General features: G+C 39.7%; 1 protein-coding gene across 1 annotated transcript in view; it reads left to right on the plus strand.

Annotated features, from left to right (window-relative positions):
- The window catches only part of LOC126260930 (clavesin-2), a 343358-nt gene extending 322583 nt beyond the window's left edge, over window positions 1–20775 (plus strand). The window contains exons 4-9 of the mRNA XM_049958431.1: window positions 15543–15702; window positions 15790–15851; window positions 16118–16311; window positions 16603–16719; window positions 19624–19717; window positions 19979–20775. Coding sequence (XP_049814388.1) covers window positions 15543–15702; window positions 15790–15851; window positions 16118–16311; window positions 16603–16719; window positions 19624–19717; window positions 19979–20154 — 803 coding nt within the window. The 3' untranslated portion in view covers window positions 20155–20775. The remainder of the gene's footprint in view (window positions 1–15542; window positions 15703–15789; window positions 15852–16117; window positions 16312–16602; window positions 16720–19623; window positions 19718–19978) is intronic.
- Window positions 20776–21603: the final 828 nt, after the last annotated feature.

Consider the following 21603-nt stretch of genomic DNA (forward strand, 5'->3'; position numbering starts at 1 on the left):
CGTCCTACAGCCCGAATTTCGCACCTTCCGACTTCCATCTATTTGGTGTTTGGGCCAATGAAGGATACACTTCACGGGAAGCAGTATGTGGATGATGAGGAGGAAACGTTGGCTCCGACGTCGACTAGTAGAGTGATAGCATGCGGGAATACATGCCCTCCTAACACGATGGCGTAAGGCCGTCGCACTGAAAAGAGATAATGCTGAGAAATAGGGCTTTGTAGCCAAAAGAGTGGGGAATAATGTGGTTTATTGGAATCCTGAATAAAATCAACCTGCTTTCAGAAAACATTTGTTGCATTACTTATTGAAAACACCTAGTGTATGAGGGCGAACACTGTTCAGAAGCAAAAGCCCTCCTTTTAAAAAGCTCTCTCTCTTGCTTTGGGATTTGAGGGCTGACAATAACTGTCAGTATTCACTGTTTGGCCCTTAGAAGTGTAATGAATCAACACTAGACCTCTCATATGCCAAAGCACTGTCATCTTCAACTTTTGCGCAGAAGCTTACCTTTTGAACATTCTTGTTGTAGGTGAAGAGGGCTGTTTCTACACCATGCTCTGCCACTTACTCTGTAGCTCGTAGTGGTGGACCTACATCTCATCAAAGGTTTGCTATGAGACTGAAGTGGCCCATCCTCTTCAAACAACCGCAAATCTGATTTCAGCGTTTACAAACGTTCCTGTTTGTGTTCACCTGGTGGCACCGTAGCCAATAAGTATAAACATCGCGATAGTTTAGCCACGGTTCAGCACTTGCAATTTTCCATGGATCTCTAATGATCAACACATGCACAGTATCACCAATTCTGGTGCGACGATCGCGAATTATTCAGTTGCCTCCTGCCCGTTTTCGAAATGGACGGCCTACCAAACGGCTCTTCATCACAGATAGATACAAGATTCACCGAATCGTAAATTTTTTTGTTCACTAAGACATCCATCGCCACAGTTTGGCTGCATTCTGTTAATAATCTCCACAACGTTGGTCCCTTCAGAAAACAAATCATACCTTCCGTTACTTCTTTCTTGGTTCATTTTTGGCATGGCTATTGTGTTTCGTCCTCGCCACGCTCAACACAACCGCCTCTAGTGATTAGTATGGCTTGCGAGTGAATGACGTTTCGAATCCCAGTGACCGCCCTCACACTTTTCTGTAGTGGACAGTTTTGGAACGGCGTCCGCTCGTCTTTGTAAGACTCTCAGCTACGTAAGACTCAGTGTGCAACTGCCTAACAAAATACACTGTGTGACGAAAAAGAGTGAAGCAGAGGAGAAAACGAAGTGGAACTTCATAGGTTGAGAGCGTATGTGATGTTATTTTAGTTATTACGAAATCGAGTAAAATCTAAAAATAATTTGGCAATATGAGTCCACTTGTAAGTATAAAGTTGCAGCCTCTCTGGTCTGGATACATACACTGATTCGGATGTGAATGGTGTCATAAAAGCATTGTACCTTCTCCTGAGGCAATCTCGCCACTAGTCCTTTACACCCTAGACACTGTTGTTGACTTCCGAGCTGGTCCGATACGTGTTGTATTGGGGGCAGATTTGGGTGTCTTCCTGGCCACGGGAGTAACTCATCATCAGGCAGACAATTAGAGATATTAGCCACACATGGACGAGCATTGTCCCATTGAAAAATGGTAACATGGTACTGCCGTGTGAGAGGTAACACATGAAGACACTCGATGTTCATGACGTACCGTTTTGGAGTTAGAGTTTCCTCAGTGATATGATTGATTTGATGTCATATCAGATGGATCCCTACCCCCATACCATGACACCGGGAATAACGCCGCATTGCCTCTCCTGAAGATTAGAAGAACAGGACTTTTCCTACCGAGGGAGGTGGACCAGTGGTTAGCACACTGGACTCGCATTCGGGAGGACGGCGGTTCAAATCTGCGTCCGGCCGTCCAGATTTAGGTTTTCCGTGATTTCCCTAAATCGCTTCAGGCAAATGTCTGGATGGTTCCTTTGAAAGGGCACGGCCGACTTCCTTCCTCCATCCTTGCCTAATCCGATGGGACCGATGACCCCGCTGTTTAGTCCCCTCCCACAGATCAACCAACCAACCAAGGACTTTTCCTCAGATCGCCGCCATATTCGTCTACTCATCCGGGGTAGTACAGAAGCGCGGCTCATTGCTGAACGCTGTGCGACGCCATTCACCAAGTCCATGATTCCCGTTCACGGCACCGTTCCAAACACAGCCGTTTGTTTTGTAACGTTAACGGCAGCCTACGCATTGGACGGTAACTCACGAGTCCGGCTGCTACCGGCCTCTGACAAGTGGTGCCGAAGACACAGAATGTAGAAGGAAGGCCATTACTTGTTCTTGGATGGCAAACGCAGATACGAAGGGTTTACGATGAGCTTCGTGCACATACACCGATCCTCCCTTGTAATGGTCGGACGTCGTTCATCGGAACCTTAACGACGAGTATCCCTGCCCCCGCGTTTTCATTTAGTCCAACATTTGGCCACTGTCAAATCCAAAGGCATCCAAATCTGGACACTGCACGATTCAGTCAGCCAGCCAAACGGAGAGCCACAATGGGACCTCTTCCAAACTCTGTCTGGTGCTGATAACATGAGTAGCCAGTAACACGAGTAGCCAGCATATCCGTGTCCTTCACAGCGATCACTCAACATCTGGCGCTGTTCGCAACCAAGACTAAATATAATCAACTCTAAGGCACTCTTATGGCCGTTCTGTCACAGAGAATTGCAACTCTAATGATTTCCATACTCACTGGTGATGCATATGTGTACGAAGCTACATTGAGATCTGAACATCCGTTCTGGGTACTTCACTTTTTTCGTCAGGCATTGTGTGTAGCAAAATTGACACTCAAGCTGCTGAAGCGCCTTCAAATCGAAACTCTTGCACCAGTCACAAGACATTTTTTACCTCGTTAATATCCACTGATGGAAGATGGGTCACGTTAGAAACTCTCCACAAGCTGATATGTCAAGGCCTCTTCCACACACTTGCCCCACGCACTCGTAGTTACAGCGAAAACGTGTGTAGTAAGCACTCCTACCAGGAATTGGTAATCACGCGTCCTTAATAGCTATTGAGGCAATTTCTGGTTTCTCCCTCTTACGGCTGTGCTGACCCATGCTCCATCAGCCACGATACGGTGCGTGGTGGAGTGTGCCTTGTGCCACTACTAGTCATTCCCTTTCCTATTCCACTCGCAAATGGAGAAAGGGAAAAACGACAATCTAACTGTATCCGTACGATCCCTAATTTCTCTTATCATGTCTTCGCGAGTTATAATATGTTGGTGGTAGAAGAATCTTTTTGCTGTCTCCTGCAAAAGTCGGTTCTTTCAACTTTCTCAATAGTGTTTTGCAAAAATAACGTCTTGTTCCCTCCAAGGATTCTCATTTGAGTTCACACAGCATTTCCGTAATAGTCACGTGTTGATCGAATCTGCTGGTAACAAATCTAGCAGCATGCCTCTCAGTTGTTTCAATGTCTTCGTTTAATCCGATCTGGTAGGGAGCCCAGACACGCGAGCAGTACTCAAGCATGAGTCGAAGAAGTGTTCTGTAAGCAGTCTGCTTTCTAGATGAGCTGCACTTTCTTAGATGTCTCGCAGTAAATTTAAGTCGACCATTCGCGCACACGAGCTGGGTCGCTAATGATATCTTTTGTAGCTGAGTTATAAAAGTCTGTTACAGGACAGCTTACTGCTACAAACTGCGATAAATATTTTGAAACTGCTATGAGGGTTAATGTAGAACAATCAGATGCCTTTTGGCAGAGTCAGCCGTCACTCATCCGCAGCGTGGTGGGCGGTGCAAGGTCGTCACCTAAAGGCACGAACTCGATGGCTACGCAAGAGCTGATTCAGCGACTCCTGTTACTCGTGCACGGCGACAAACAAAACCATCACGCGTGCCTAGCCGGGATACTCAGTCGTTCTTGCCTAATAGAATACTGTTGCCAAAACAGTGCCCGACTTCGTTATCACGACAATAGTATGCGAAGAGCTGATTCGTACAAGAGACGTGTCTGAACCCACCTAGTTCTTTAAATGTGTCGCACAGTTTATTTCTTTGTGCATTTATTTTAAAAATACTTCAGAAAATTCTTTTCGAAGATGACTCCCTCTGATTCCTCCAAAGGCGGCTAAGAAATTTATTCACGGGTGGCAAGACTCCAAAATTATCATTTTTGATGTAAATGAGTTTGCCAATTTCGAGACGTGTCATTCTACAAGAACTAAATATTGTAAGTGACAGAAAAATTTTATTGTATCTCACGGAGTTAGGTTTAGCAGAACCATGTGACATCACTTTCAGAAATGTATAAGAATTCTGTACTGAATGAAATCTTTGTACTCCAGCTTCCAGGAGAGTCCAATGCCCACACTTGTCCTCTCCCCGCGCCTCCCTCCCCTCCAGCAGATGCCTATGGATTCATCATTTACATAAGGAAGATGATACAACACATCCCAGTAACTACGGCCATGCTTAGATCGCCTCTGTGACATTAATTACTATTCAAAGCACTGCCAACGAAGCTAGAGGAGCAAATTGATCGTTTGCATGGGGAATATTTAGCGGGCTTCATACACTACTGGCCATTAAAATTGCTACACCAAGAACAAATACAGATGATAAACGGGTATTCATTGGACAAATATATTATACTAAAACTGACATTGATTACATTTTCACACAATTTGGGTGCATAGTTCCTGAGAAATCAGTACCCAGAACAACCACCTCTGGCCGTGATAACGGCCTTGATACGCCTGGGCATTGAGTCAAACAGAGCTTGGATTGCGCGTAAAGGTACAGCTGCCCATGCAGCTTCAACGCGATACCACAGTTCATCAAGAGTAGTGACTGGCGTACTGTGACGAGCCAGTTGCTCGGCCACCATTGACCAGACGTTTTCAATTGGTGAGAGATCTGGAGAATGTGCTGGCCAGGGCAGCAGTCGAACATTTTCTGTATCCGGAAAGGCCCGTACACGACCTGCAACATGCGGTCATGCATTATCTTGCTGAAATGTACGGTTTTGCAGGGATCGAATGAAGGGTAGAGCCACGGGTCGTAACACATCTCAAATGTAACGCCCACTGTTCAAAGTGCCGTCAATGCGAACAAAAGGTGACCGAGACGTGTAACCAATGGCACCCCATACCATCACGCCGGGTGATACACCAGTATGGCGATGACGAATACACGCTTCCAATGTGCGTTCACCGCGATGTCACCAAACACGGATGCGACCATCATGATGCTGTAAACAGAATCTGGATTCATCCGAAGAAATGACGTTTTGCCATTCGTGCACCCAGGTTCGTCGTCGAGTACACCATCGTAGGCGCTCCTGTCTGTGATGCAGCGTTAAGGGTAACGGCAGCCATGGTCTCCGAGCTGATAGTCCATGTTGCTGCAAACGTCGTCGAACTGTTCGTGCGCAGATGGTTGTTGTCTTGCAAACGTCCCCATCTGTTGACTCACGGATCGAGACGTGGCTGCACGATCCGTTACAGCCAGGCGGATAAGATGCCTGTCATCTCGACTACTAGTGATACGAGGCCGTTGGGATCCAGCACGGCGTTCCGTATTACCCTCCTGAATCCACCGATTCCATATTCTGCTAACAGTCATTGGATCTCGACCAACGCGAGCAGCAATGTCGCGATACGATAAACCGCAATCGCGATAAGCTACAGTCCGACCTTTATCAAAGTCGGAAACCACGGTACGCATTTCGCCTCCTTACACGAGGCCTCACAACAACGTTTCACCAGGCAATGCCGGTCAACTGCTGTTTATGTATGAGAAATCGTTTGGAAACTTTCCTTATGTCAGCACGTTATAGGTGTCGCCACCGGCGCCAACCTTGTGTGAATGCTTTGTAAAGCTAATCATTTGCATATCACAGCATCTTCTTCCTGTCGGTTAAATTTCGCGTCTGTAGCACGTCATCTTCGTGGTGTAGCAATATTTAATGGCCAGTCGTGTAATATGATGACTATGCTCGGAGCGGATCTGGAGACTGAAACGTGTACGGTACCGAAAGACTGTCCCTGCAAAGATCTCGTAACAGTTTTTTAGGCTTCAATATAGCATACAATTCGGCCGGCAGGGAAGCGTTATTTGACATACCGACAGAATTCGGACAGGATAATGGGCCGCTTCTGGTTTCTTCAACTATGTTTTGGAGAGGTTCATTTGCGACTAATAAAAAGAACTGGACATGTTAAGGCTTATCAACAAAGTATGTGTTGAAGAACCATAAATGGTACCTAGAATTCGCTGACAATATGGCAGTCCATTCTACGAATACAGGTAACGGAGCTACCGAGAAGATAAACATACTGAAACAAAAAACAGAAAGGGTCGATGCCAAATTTCTTTCGAAAAAACAAAATATATAACAATCACCGAAGCTGTCCCTCGTGACCTAAAGACAGAGAACGGTAAGGCTGAAAGAGCTTATAGTTTTAAATATCTTTGGGAAATGGAACACCTGAAAACTAACGAAAGAAATGTCAACAACTGGATGAGAAAATGTAGCCAATGTCTTTCGTAGGACACGTGCTTTATACAAGAGAAAGTACTCCTCAAGGCCAGTAAAACTAAAACACTACAACACTGGTATTAAAACAGAGTGTCTGTATATTAGTGAACGCCTCCAAATGACAGGATTGTCGAGACGGAGAGACGTCGAGAAATTCGAGAGAAATGTTCTCTGCAAGATAATGTGTGTAAAGAGCAGGAATAATTGGTTACACAATACGAGGAAGGAAGATGACAGCTTAATCGAGAGTATTAGAAAAAAAAGACTAAAATTTTATGGACCTCTGCGTATGATGGATAAATCGAAGCTGACATCACAAGTTTTCCTAATTGACAGCAGACCCAAATTGTCTGACAAATGGTTGAAGGCGGTGAGACAGTCTCTTAAACGTGTTGGATTAAATCGAAGACACACCTCACATCATGCAAAGTATAGATCAGCGATTACCAGCGTTAAAGGCTTCAAAGGTGAACAGAAACTGAATAGGTGAAGGACATACGAAAGCAGATAGACTGCCAGAGGATGAATGCAAATTTTGCGCTGCAAAGAAGGCTGCAAAACAGGACCATTAACGTGGTCTTGAATGGCTATTATAGAATTTTAAAAATATCTTCATTGTTAAATATCGTAACAGTTACATCTCAATTACGTTAAAGAATGATGTTCTACTATTCCTACAGAAGTACTTGTAGTGATGTTACAGTTGAGTTACCGGTACGTAATTAATAACTGCACCTTTGTGCTACCTAAAGATGATGATACATGTAACTGCGTTAGTGACAAGCAAGCGTGCTTCCCCAACCATTCTAATCAGTGTATCTTGTGCAATCGTTGAAGCGTGGGCATGCTGGATTATTTATATCAAGAATAGGGAGGCTTGTAGAAGCATTCATCAATGACTGGTTTGATTTACTGTTTATTTAGTCCTGTTAAAATACATCCTGTATAAAGGTTGTATAATTTGTCAAATGAAAAAATACAATATTACGTGGAGAGAGAAAGAGAAGAAATCAGCAGTTCTATGAGGCAGTTTGCGTAGCCTGTCCACCGAGAGTAGTTAATATGAAAATCATATTTACGTTTCTTTACCCACTCTTTACTCCATGTACCTATCACGTTTCCTTTTTTTGTTTTTCTCATGCTACAAGCAAAAACGCTGCCAAAGCCAGCGCTTCGTTGCATGAGATTGACATTTCCCGTAAAAGACTGATACGTTAGGTCTACAAGCATGCTTGAACCACATGGAGACGAGGGTTTGTGCATACTTATGCAATCACGCTTTCACATTGTGCTTGTCAAGCATACAGTTATCTGTGTTACCATCTTAGGATATTTCCTCTAGAGCCAACAGTGATACTAATCTAATTCAAGTACAGCAAATCATTATAGACGCTTGACTACTTATATTCTTTACGTAGGTATTTCTCATTCCCTTCCAAAATAGACAGATGGAGAAACATTCCAATTGGGAATGTAGTGGAGAGGATTTCAATTTTGTCAGTTGTCTTACAACCGAGAGAAAGCTTCAGAAACCGCCGGTAGGAACCTTGCGCTTTTGGACTTGACATCTAGTAGTTATTTCGATTGTTGACATGTGGACCAAAACTCCCAGTACAGATATCAATAGTGTTTCACACATTTTGACTGACCTTTAATAACACACGAAAGAAAAAACTTGCCATTGTAAGAGCTGCCATTCTATTACACCAAGAGAGTGTGAAATTTCCATATCATCAATAATATTCTCAATAGTCCTAGAGGATGTTTTCAGCTCCTTAAACTGAGGAAGTCAATCAAGTATTCGCTTAATGGAAAATATCTGAACCAGCTTTGTTTTGCTGATGAAGTTGTACTGTTTGCTTCTAGAGCGGTTGAACTTCAATAAGCATGGAAATACTTAGCACTGCAGGTTTGAAAGTAGGCTTGAAAATAAATTATAATAAGTCTAAAATAAGTACAATAGATACATCAGTAATAAAATATTAAATAGTCACAATGAAGTCATAGAAGCAGTTGACGAGTTTTTAGTCTTAAGACACTTGAAAGCAACAACTGAATGAACAGCAAAGACAGAGTAAAAGTGGTGTAGAGTGCTTTACTTTAAACTGAATGAATTTCCAACCACATTTCTAATGTGTCTAGAACAGGAACTTTACAGCCAGTGCGTGTTAATAGTTTAACTTTACATTAATGAGACATGGGCCTTCATTGCAAAGCAATTCCAAAATCCAGACCCAGATTGACAATATTTTCGAACCGGAGTGAAAACTTAACAGTGGCGCCCCCTCCCCCCCTCTCACTCCCCCCATCCCCCTGCCCCTCACCCTCAAGCGTTTGAGAGAGGACGTCAAAAGTCTCTTAAAAAAAATCTATTTTTCAAAAACATGTTCATTTTGTAGTGCACACCCTTCTGAGGAGTTTGATATATAAAACATATATGTTCGAGGAAATGTAAGACATGTTATTCGGTCTTAAGTGTGCCAAAATGCAATGCCACGCCTCTTCACACAGCATTCTATTGCACGTCAGCGTATTTCGCTTGGTGAAATTCAAACGAGTATAATTCATAATGGAAGCCATCAAGCTTATATTCAGAACAGATGAAATTAAAATGCCCTTTGGGGCCTCTCTTATTCCCAGTCAGCTGGTTTGACATCCCACTCCCTTAAAAAAAATCCCCACAGTTAATACTGTGTGGGATTATTTGTGGCAGGGGGAATAAGAACTCTTCAGAAAATTTGCACTCTTTATTGCCTATTAGCTAATAACTTTCTCTTTTGTGTGACATGAAATTAACTATCGGAAACATAAAAGCAGTAAAGACAAGAGACTAACAAGACAGTATGCATATCTTCAATCTTAGTTTCCAGCAATTTTTTCATCTCTAATCTTGCTACAGCTTTACACGGCGTGCTTTCCTTTCCGCGAAAGAATCTATTATCTCATCACAGTTCCTCAAACGTTTACATGAAAAATCAAAATGTCATTGTCTAATATGGAAAAAGTTGTTTATACGACTAGTAACCAAGAGTTGTGTGGTTTCTCAATCTGATTATGTCTGTCACTGTCTGCTAGATAAAACGAAATAGGCCTTTATAATATTGCAGCAATTGTTGGTTGGTTGATTCGGGTGATGTGACCAAACAGTGAAGTCATTGGTGCTACCACCAGATGCAATCAGTTTGTTTCATGAATCCTATTCATTGTCTAAGTAAAGTGCAATAAATTTACAATGACTTGACACTTTCTACTTAGCTTGCAGTACAAGTATCTTATTACTCTTGTGAATATTAAGCAAAGCCAGTTATTTGTAAATACCTTCTGTTCGTTTCTGTACTGACTTTTACAGTAACAGAGGAAATAAACACACAAAAATAACAATTTTCTCAGAGAAAAAATTGGAAATTCAAAGATATATACACACACCATGGTATAAATATGCATTTTAACATAAATGTTTTAGATGTTGGGGAAACAGATAGACAGCCCAATATTACAATAGAGGAATCTAAAATGTTTTTTAAGTAATCTACCATTAGCCCGACCGGTTGGCTGTGTGGTCTGACGGACGGCTTTCCGGGCGGGAAGGAGCGCCTGGTCCTCGGCACGAATCCACCTGGTGGATTTGTGTCGAGGTCCGGTGAACTGGCCAGTCTATGGATGGTTTTTAGGCGGTTTTCCATCTGCCTAGGCGACACTATGACAGCGATTGCTGCCAAACAAGTTCTCCATGTACGTGTACACCACCATTACTCTACCATGCAGACATAGAGGCTACACTCGTCTGGTGTGAGACGTTCCCTGGGGGGTCCACCGGGGGCCGAACCACACAATAACCCTGGGTTTGGTGTGGGGCGGGGCAGCGGAGGGGTGAAGTGGACTGCCGTAGTCATCGTGGGGTTGTGGACCATTGCGGCTGCGGCGGGGACGGAGCCTCTCCATCATTTCTAGGTCCCTGGTTAACATACAGCAAAATACAGTGCAACATAGCATTTATTTATTTTGTGCTGCAAAAAACGCAAAGAAAAAGGCAAATTTTATGTGAAATTTACATCACACGAGACACTAACAAACTCAGCTTTAAATGGCTGAAACCCAAACAACAAACAAATTTCTGGTAGAAGACAGTTGCTGAAGCAGCCCCCTAACATGTAGGTACTTTTAGAGGTGTCAAGACAAATGTACGTCGATGATCGTTAGCATTGCACACCTACAGAATTAAACATACAATCAAAAGCCAGTTCCTTTAAAGTATTTTATGCTTACAAATTACTCATGAATCATTTCATTTACTATGTCACAGTATTCCTACATTTCTGTGAGAAACCTTGTGGTTCAGCAAAAGAATCATCATTTGCAGTACCCTGGGCTTTATTTAGCAAACCTCATATGAGCTCACAGCACACAAATGACCATCTTCAGAATTATACTCCTTCCTATGCACATCATCATCATGCACTTGATATCCACAGGTGGATAAATGCCTCCTCCAAACTTTTTCATGCATTCCACTGAGTGTTTCTATGCTTAATTGATGGGCCATTGGAGGAAAGATCAGAGTGTTTAGTTCCTGAATTCTTTTTGAATGTCCCTGCTCCTTCCTGTGAAGTGAATTGACAAGACATTGTTGATGATCATTCGTCCATTAAATGTGATCCTTTGAAGTTCTCCATGGGTGCTTCTCATTAGATGTGGACAATTTATAGCTATCTTGGTTCCCTCTAGCCTTTCCTTTCACTCCAAGATCATAGATAACATAGATAAATAAAAAGAGTTTACCATTTTCCATTACATTTGTAAGTGATCTGAGAGCCTGTGCATCTGTGTACAACACTTGTGAAAAGTTTTGTCTTGTTGTTACATGCTGTTTCAATTCAGATGTCAGGCAAGTTTTTACTACAGCAAATCTTATGTTCTCCTCTCATTTGTTGCATGTATTGTAGCGTTGCTCTTGGGGGACGAAAAGAAAAAGAATTGTTATTTTATAATTTTTTTGAATAATGTCGAAAAATTGAGTATTTAGGTGGGCCACTTGGCAACAGAATCAGGGATTGATTACACTATTATAATAACATACATTGAGCATTAAATACCTGGTTGGATTATTTTGAATAAGAGCAGCAGATTGATTTGTTTGAGATCATTCAGAAGAAACATTATCATTTCTGTGCATTTTTAGTCGTGATGTAGTCATACCCAGAACAACACTAAGGGACCAGAAGATTTATAGACTTTAAAAGAAATGCAACACTACACAATTTAAAAAAAGAGCTGATTCAGAAATAATAGGAAAACAATAATGTTCCTTCTGCCTCATGCTGCATTCGGCCCATCAGCGTGATCGTAATTTCTGGTGATGAAATAACTCAAAATAATTAACATTCCAGTAAATGAGGAGATGGAAATCATCAAGGTTAATTTACTAAAATAAGCACACTTATCTTTAACACATGTTTTTTAATGCTACGTACCTTTTCATGTTAAATTACAATAGATGACCATTGTGGTTAAATACTTTATACATAACAGTCAAAATGTCCTCTTGATGCTGTCTGTTCGTAATCAGTTACAAGAAACTACATGTTTTCTGATTGGAAAAATAACAATTAGCATATTTACTGAATATTTTCACATAAAATATAAAATACCAATGCGGAACACAGCAAGTCCGCGTCCACCTTTCATGGAATACAAACAGTAAAAGGTGAGGTGCCCAATGCCTCTTTTTTATATCATTAATTGATACATGTACATAGAGATTTACAGGTGCCGCATAAGAACAGCAAAGATAAAGAATAATAGATTCTGTCGCTGTGACGCGATGGTTCATTTCTTTTACTTTACAATTGTTCAATAACTTTAGGCCATCAGGCATTTACTATTGAGCATATATTAATATTTGTGAGGTGAAAATTACTAATATTACAGTATGGAGCATGGAAAGAATAACAGAAATCTGTATGCCCTGTCATTTACACAATTGTATGTCCCAGTTAACTGTGTAAATAATATGGAGCACACTGGAGAATAGTCATAGACATAGTGCAGAAAATTTATTGTTCTAACTGTCTAATTAGATCTGTGGGAGGTAGCACAATTCATTAGAAACAGGACAACAATGAACACGCTGTGAGATATACCGGCATCATCATTACAATTAATAAAAAAGATTTTGAAGAGAACAAACTTTCTACCAATACTTAATGCATGATTTCCTTTATCACTTTGTATTTGTTGTCCTTGTTCCCATGTTCTCCAGCTCAGATTTCTCTCATGAATCAAACAAGTTTGTCATTCTTCCTATATATTTGACATTGATGCAATTTATTCAGTGGTGTTCTAGCTTGAATTATCTTGTAAGCAACCATTAAAGCCAAAATTTTTATGTAATAGCAACATGCAAAATATACATATTAATGTAATGAAAATGGTTAAAATGTGTAAGGAAATATATGTTGTCATAAAATATTTTATTAAATATTTTACAAAGAAACAATATTTTCAATTGAAATCAACTTCTGAATTACACCATGGCCTACTATATTATATTGATATGCTCACAGATGTCCCAGAAACATTAATTATTCATTTATTTGGTCCAGGAAATCATTTTAATACATTGTTTTCACATATAGAACAAGGGGTAAAAAACTGATTACGACTACAATAGGCACTATGACCACATGATCAACATAATACAAGTACAGTACATCGTAATATAAACTGACATACTTCACTGCATGTGCATATAATAGCTTTAGTTATTAAGTGAGAATAAATAATCAAATTATATTATAAAGTGGCATAATACATAATTAACAATATTCAATAAATGAGATTTACTTAATAAGGTGTTCCAGAAATTCAGAGACAGAGCAGAAGCTGTGTCAAGCAAGGACTGTTTCATCTTTGCGTTAAATGTATTTAATGTCAGTAAGCATTTTACGTAAGAGGACAAATGATTATCCAAAATAACTCCAGTATGATTTACTTCTCTTTTGCATAAGTTTGTACGTACCGTCTTTAGATGCAGGCTAAGGTCCAGCCTAGATTCATATGCATGTAAATCAGAGTTTTGTTGGAAGATGTTTCCATTTTTTAAGATGCCCTCTCTTGTGAAAATTAGTCTACATACAACCATTTTATAGTATGTATGTACAAATGTATGCATGTATGTTCATTCCATGTCTCCTCATAAAGCACTGGATGGTCTTAATCAGCCTTGGTAAACATATCACTTACTGTCTGGAAATCATCACTGTGGGGGTAAGAACCACCTAACTTCAAAGGGGTGGGGGTGGGGGTGGGGGTGGAGGTGTAAAAGCAGTGTAGCCCATGACTTGTCGGTATCCATTCTTTAATCAGCCAGCGTTTGAGAATGTGAGTGCTTAGGGACTTGCAACAGAACTGATACACAATTTGAAACCCTTAAGAAATTTCTTCTGCTCGATGACCCCCACAAAGTTATAAAATGAGGAAAGTTTATTGTTTACTATATTTTTGCTGTTCATGCAGTAAATGTGTCACATCAAGCATGATGTTTTGATTTATTACTTCTTCACTACTGTATTCATAACACAGTAGTAGACAGTTACCACAAAATGTACCAGCAAAATTATATCACTGTATGGCAGATAGTTCAGAAGATATGATGTCATAAACACTGAGTTGTGTGAAAACTGCTGCATCAAGCAAGACATTTAAATTTATTACTTCATTGCTAATAACTCTATTCACAACACTTTTTGTAGAGAGTATCCACATCTGTGATTGAATGTACCTAGAAAAATATCTCTTTGTATGACACAGAGTTTAGGAGCTATGGCCTCAAACACAGAGATACATGAAATCTACCACATCATGCATGAAATTTTTAATTTATTACTTCTGTACTACTAACACTGTTCACAGCACATTTTTTCAGACAGTGGCCACACATACCACTGGACACACCTGCAAAATTATATCATTGTACAGAACGTAGTTCAGGAGTTACGACATCCTAAACATTGAGTTGCATGAAAATGAAACTGCATGTCGAAATTCAATAGAGATACAGGTATAATTTGTCTACAAATAGATGTGAAACATATTAAGTGTATGTGAAATATATTTGACATGTCCTTACATGGGCAAAGACATGGATAAAAAACTCATACTAATTCCCTGGAATAATTTCAGCCAAATTTGGTACACATGTTACTTACTTATCAGATCCATGGAACATGAAATTAACTACTATCTAATGTGGAAAGAAAAACATTAGGATGACTGGGGGGGGGGGGGGAGATGGACAGATAATGACGGGGAAGGAGGAGATAAATGGGGGGGGGGGAGAAGTGAACTGAGAGAGGAAAGAGGAGAAGGTGGACAGAGAAAGGAAAGAGGAGACAGACAGAGGCAAAGAGTAAGAGATTGGCAGAGAGGTGGGGAATAAGGAGTTAACAGAGGGCTAGAGGGGAGGAGCAGGTGGACAAAGAGAGGAGGGAGGAAGATGTGGATTAATAGAAGGCTGGAATAACTACATACCCGGAAATGCTGGATATTCAGCTAGTAACTACATAAAAATAGAGATGTCCACTACAGCCCAGATTTTGTTCCCTAGTGAACACTCAATCCCAAAGAAGAATAATAGGGATATATTTCGCTTTTGCAACTATTCTGAAATAGGTTGTGTGCTTCATTTAACTGAGCACACTGCAGTGTCTGTCTAAACATATGTCTTTCTCTTCAGTTCAAAATTATTACTTTAGTTTGACACCATGTTATGCTCCCAGGCAACACTGTGAGAACAAATTCTTTAGAATATGAACACAGTTCATCATGCTTATATTTTAATCACATTTTCTGTCTTGTTGCCACATCAGTTTTGAATGAAAACTCTGGCTTTCACATACTTCCTTCATTATAATTGTCAGTTAGATCCTTACTATGTTAAATGTGGCAATGAAATTTATTTGTGTGTTTTCTATTTTTTTACAGACAACAGCTTCCTTCTTCGTTTTCTTCGTGTAAAGAAGTTTAGTTTACCAATGGCTCAACAGGTCCTACTGAAATACCTAAATTTTAAGAAGACATTCTCATACTTAGTACCAAAACTTGACCCATTAGACTCACGAGTAGATGAGCTTATCACACGTGGGTATGTAAAATCAATATGCAGTTATATGTTAACTCCTCTTGTACTAAAGTGAATTTTATAAAACTGAACCAATTGCATTCTCCACAGATTCATGTTTGTTTTACCACGAAGGGACAAAAATGGTCGTAGGGTGATTTTCTATGCACCAGGTATGCAAGTGTCAGATTAAAGTAATGATAAAGATAATAATAATAATAATAATAATAATAACTTTAGTGATATTAATATTCTGAAAGAACTTTGATTTCCATTATTCTGCAGTAATAAATGTATAGCATATTTTACCATGCACAAGATACACTTTTTCATTATGGTGTGCCAAATTGGAATAGATAACTCTTTCATCAATGAAATTTTGGAACATTAGCTGAAAAATTTCTCCTGCAGTATGAACCATGTAGATTATTTTTTAAAGGTAAGCTGAATCCAAAGAAGCATACAATTCAGGATATAGGGCGAGTATTCATGATGACATATGAGGCTCTTATGGAAGATGAAGACAACCAAGTGCTGGGGGTAACACACATTGGTGATATTTCCAATTCCTCGCCATCACTCATTACCTTCCTTACACCAACGGAGTTTGCAACCATTGTTAAGTGGGGAGAGGTAAGATATTTGTGAATGTGTAGCAGAGCTTAAAATAAGGTAATGTGACTTTTCAATTGTACAGCTGTGATGAGATGCTGAATATTAATGATACAACTGTCATTTACTTGATATCAATGTAGATAATTTAAGGTATTATAGAGATTGCAAAAGTAGAAACACAATAAATTTCTATGTAAAACCGCTTTAAATTTTCCGTGATAGTTATGCTCAGTTGTTTACAACAACTGAATTCGCTGAACAGTTACTGCTGACACATACACTTTATGTAATTTATTTCTGAATTTACAGCAATCAGTGCCAATGAGGCACAAAGAAGTTCATTTACTAAATGTTCCTGCCCCAGTGCGATATGTGTATGACTTTGCACGAACAAGAGTGAGCGACAAGATAAAGAACAGAATTACAGTAAGTACATTTTATCATTTTTACAATTTGTTTTTACTATTATAATAGCAATAAGTTCTCACTGACTGAATTTATTGTTCTAATTTCTTTTCGAATTTTCCTCTGTTGCTTGGCCTTGCTTGAATAATCAAAATAAGTGGCACAAAATTTAATCTTTCTGTACCCTTTAATAATTTTGCTAAAATTCTGCACCATTAATTATTACAACACATATAATTAAAATGATGAACAACATTACATATTAGAGGAGAGATAGTCCGCTCCTAGTAGCTGGGTGGTCAGCGCGACGGGATGTCACACCTAATGGTCCGGTTTCGATTCCCGGTTGGGTCGGGGAGTTTCTCCATTCAGGGACTGGGTGTTGTGTTGTCCTTATCACCATCATTTCATCCCCATCGACACACAATTTACTGAAGACTTGCACCAGGCAAACGGTCTACCCAACGGGAGGCCCTAGCCACACAGCATTTCCAGAGGAAGGAGAATGGATAATCAAATCCACATTTAACTATACACAGACACCAAAGGAGCTGAACTATTTGAGAATATATGTCAGTTATTGATACAAAATATTTAATACCTCTTGAACTAAAGAACAAACTGTTTGATATTTACACAGTTCTACCCACGCATTTGTTACTTTCAGTAGAATTTGCACCTATTTTATCATTTTCTATTAATCTGTCTAAAAGTGAAGAAATGTCAGTACTGTATGAATCTTTCCCTCAACTACTTTTTATTAATTTGGAGAGTGTTGTAACTGATGCAGCAAGTTCTACATCTACATCTACATACATACTCCGCAATCCACCATACGGTGCATGGCGGAGGGTACCTCGTACCACAACTAGCATCTTCTCTCCCTGTTCCACTCCCAAACAGAACGAGGGAAAAATGACTGCCTCTATGCCTCTGTACGAGCTCTAATCTCTCTTATCTTATCCTTGTGGTCTTTCCGCAAAATATTAAGTTGGTGGCAGTACAATTGTACTGCAGTCAGCCTCAAATGCTGGTTCTCTAAATTTCCTCAGTAGCGATTCATGAAAAGAATGCCTCCTTTCCTCTAGAGACTCCCACCCGAGTTCCTGAAGCATTTCTGTAACACTCGCGTGATGATCAAACCTACCAGTAACAAATCTAGCAGCCCGCCTCAGAATTGCTTCTATGTCCTCCCTCAATCTGACCTGATAGGGATCCCAAACGCTCGAGCAGTACTCAAGAATAGGTCGTATTAGTGTTTTATAAGCGGTCTCCTTTACAGATGAACCACATCTTCCCAAAATTCTACCAATGAACCGAAAATGACTATCTGCCTTCCCCACAACTGCCATTACATGCTTGTCCCACTTCATATCGCTCTGCAATGTTACGCCCAAATATTTAATCGATGTGACTGTGTCAAGCGCTACACTATTAAGGGAGTATTCAAACATTACAAGATTCTTTTTCCTATTCATCTGCATTAATTTACATTTATCTATATTTAGAGTTAGCTGCCATTCTTTACACCAATCACAAATCCTGTCCAAGTCATCTTGTATCCTCCTACAGTCACTCAACGACGACACCTTCCCGTACACCACAGCGTCATCAACAAACAGCCGCACATTGCTATCCACCCTATCCAAAAGATCATTTATGTAGATAGAAAACAACAGTGGACCTACCACACTTCCCTGGGGCACTCCAGATGATACCCTCACCTCCGATGAACACTCACCATCGAGGACAACGTACTGGGTTCTATTACTTAAGAAGTCAAGTTTGCCGATATTGTCTACTCTCTCTCTCTCTCTCTTTTCTTTCTTCTTTTTCTTTTTCAAAGTGGTGGACATTGTTGTATGCCATGGTAGTAAACACTAACACAATATCTGATGCAGAAACAGCAGTCTCATTTTCTGATTACTAAAATTAACGAATATCATACAGTCAGTCACAACTGCACTAAGTAAAGTACAGATTACCAGTTTCAGCTGCCTATAACCTTCTTTTGCTGCAGTAGTATACCATATATTAATTGTCACAATGCACTTAATTGATAAACAGCAAAAATCAACATAAATCTCCAACAACATTTCTATTCATTTTGATAGATGCGAGACAAAAGGCTACAGTAAAATAAACTGGAATCATTCCTATCACAGCAATGCCACTGATAATAGTGAAGGGTCATACACATCTTGAATGACATATTTATTGCTGAGGCAGTAACTATTTCAGCACAGTATCAAATCATATTTAAGTGTTGTACAGTACATGGTCCTTTTTTTTAACTTTTTTTTAATGAAGCACAGTTTGACAATTAGTATAACAACATCGTATTAGAAAATGACTATAGCTTTGCAAAACTGGTGATGTGTGCATTATGTTGTGTAAATGTGACTCAATAAAAGCATCTGTAAAATAAAATCATGGCAGTGACTGTTAAATAGAATAGCAGATTGATTACTTTTAGTGTGAGCTACCTGAGAGTCATTTTAAACTTCTCTAACCCAGTAATGGCTGTGTTAAGACATTACAATGTGAAACAATGAGACAACAAGCTCTTATCAGTTAAGCTTCACAGTGTCAAACAATGAATCAGCCCAGTTCATGCTCCATAATTGTCCTTCAAAATATTGTACTCGAGAACTGGAGTTTTCATTGTTTGCAATATGAACTCACCATGACTCATTGTTTTAAGCACACACCAACATGAGTTATTTTCCCAGCAACCACAGCACAGCTAGCTATTATCTGGAAAGGTATTTCTCATCCAAAATTGCGTAACCAGTTCCAATAATACAGCACAAAATTAATTTTTTGTTGAATAAATACTGGAGACTAAAGTATGAGACATGATTTATTAAGTAAACCGCATACATCCTTGCAGTTTATTACTCAATACAATCTCTTCCCTTTCAGATGCATGAGTCCTTGAGCAACCTTCAAAACGCAGTAGGACTTGACATACTCCCTAAAGAGTATGGTGGACAAATACCTATGGATGAAATGATAGGTAATATTTTATTTTTTAGAGATGTGATTCTCTTTTTAAAAAGTGATTCATTAACAGTAGATATGTTACACTGCAACTAACATACTTTTGCTCATTTAACAGTAATGACAGATGCTAGATTGAAAGAAAAAAAGAGGAAAGGAGGAAGTATGAATAATTAACTGCTGTTAGAAACAGAGAACTGATATCTAAGCATCTTACTTACATCAGTTTTCTTGTTACAGACAATAATTACAGTAATGACAATGGTTTTTCTTGCAGATCTCTGGAAGAAGGAACTTGTTGCCAAAAGAGACACATTGTTGGCACTAGAAAATATGAAGATACTGAGTGACCAAGGAATCATCAGAAGAAAAAATACTCAGAATGGTAAACACCAAAGCATAATTGGGGTTGAGGCCCTAAATGGCAGTTTTCGCAAACTTGAAGTGGATTGATAGGGAGCTGCCACAAACTCAAAATGAAACGAATCTATTCAATTTTGGGATTTATCATTCCTCAATTATCTACATATTCTAAAGACAAAAAAGTTTAGTTAAAATTATTTCTAAAGAGCTGCCTTAAAATTCTTTCAAAACTAAGCCAGTAGACAGTGAGAAGTAGCCAGTAATCCTTGCGTTAAAGCAAGGTTCCTCAGGGCTTTGTGTACTGAAAAATAAAAAAAAGCAAAAGTGCTTAATGATATTATTTATTGTGCATGGATGTTAATGTTATCAAGGGGAAACGAAGGATGCTGCATTGTAGCTGGGTGCTGATTTTGATAATACTCATCTAGTGTGCAGTAGAGCTGGTAAATGCTAGTCCTGTCACTTTATCACAATCAGGCTCAGTGCATATTGTGGTTGTTATATTTTAAGTACAATCTGTTCATTTTCTGTGAGAGCTTCCTCCTTTTTTCTGGACATCAAGTACTGTCTGTTCATATCTTTGATTTTTTGTACTGAATGGTCACACATCTTATTTAATTTATAGTTGTAGAACATACACTGTAATGTAAATAAAATATTGAAATGCTTGTATTTAAAAATACAAAACTGAATAAAAAATAGTTTTTAATAGTGTTTGTATCCTATAGCAAGAAAATAGCACACATATTTTCTCTTACGTGTATCTTTAGATTGCAAGGATCACTAGTTAAATATGTAAGACATAAAGGATACTGTATGTTTAAAACAGTCATACAAACAAATCATATTCAACCTATTACCCAGAACCTACCCTCCTATATAAAAGATACCAACCACTTCCTCCACCGACTCTCCACAGTTCCTGTACCTTTATCACACGGTGCCCAGCTCGTCGCTATTGATGCCACCTCCCTGTACACTAACATTCCTAATGCCCATGCCCTTACCGCTTTTGAACACTACCTTTCCCAACGCCCAATGGATTCCAAACCAACAACCTCCTTCCTAGTTGCCATGACCAACGATATCCTCACCCACAATTACTTCTCCTTTGAAGGCATTACCTACAAACAAATCCGGGGTACGGCTATGTGCCCCCGCATGGCACCATCCTATGACAACCTATTCATGGACCATCTAGAGGAATTCTTCCTAAACACCCAGAATCCTAAACCCCTCACCTGGTTCAGATTCATTGATGACATCTTTGCTATCCACATTCCTCCAGAACCTCAACAACTTCTCTCCATTTGTTTCACCTGGTCCTATTCAATCCAACAAGCCATCTTCCTAGATGTTGACCTCCACCTCGAAGACTGATACATCAGTACCTCCATCCATATCAAACCTAACAGTCACCAACAACACCTCCACTACAACAGCTGCCACCTATTCCATACCAAGAAGTCCCTTCCATACAGCCTAGCCACCCATGGTCATCGAATCTGCAGTGACAAGCAGTCCCTCTCAAAATATGCT

Source organism: Schistocerca nitens, chromosome 5, assembly GCF_023898315.1.
Source record: "Schistocerca nitens isolate TAMUIC-IGC-003100 chromosome 5, iqSchNite1.1, whole genome shotgun sequence".
Classification (NCBI taxonomy): Eukaryota; Metazoa; Arthropoda; class Insecta; order Orthoptera; family Acrididae; genus Schistocerca; species Schistocerca nitens.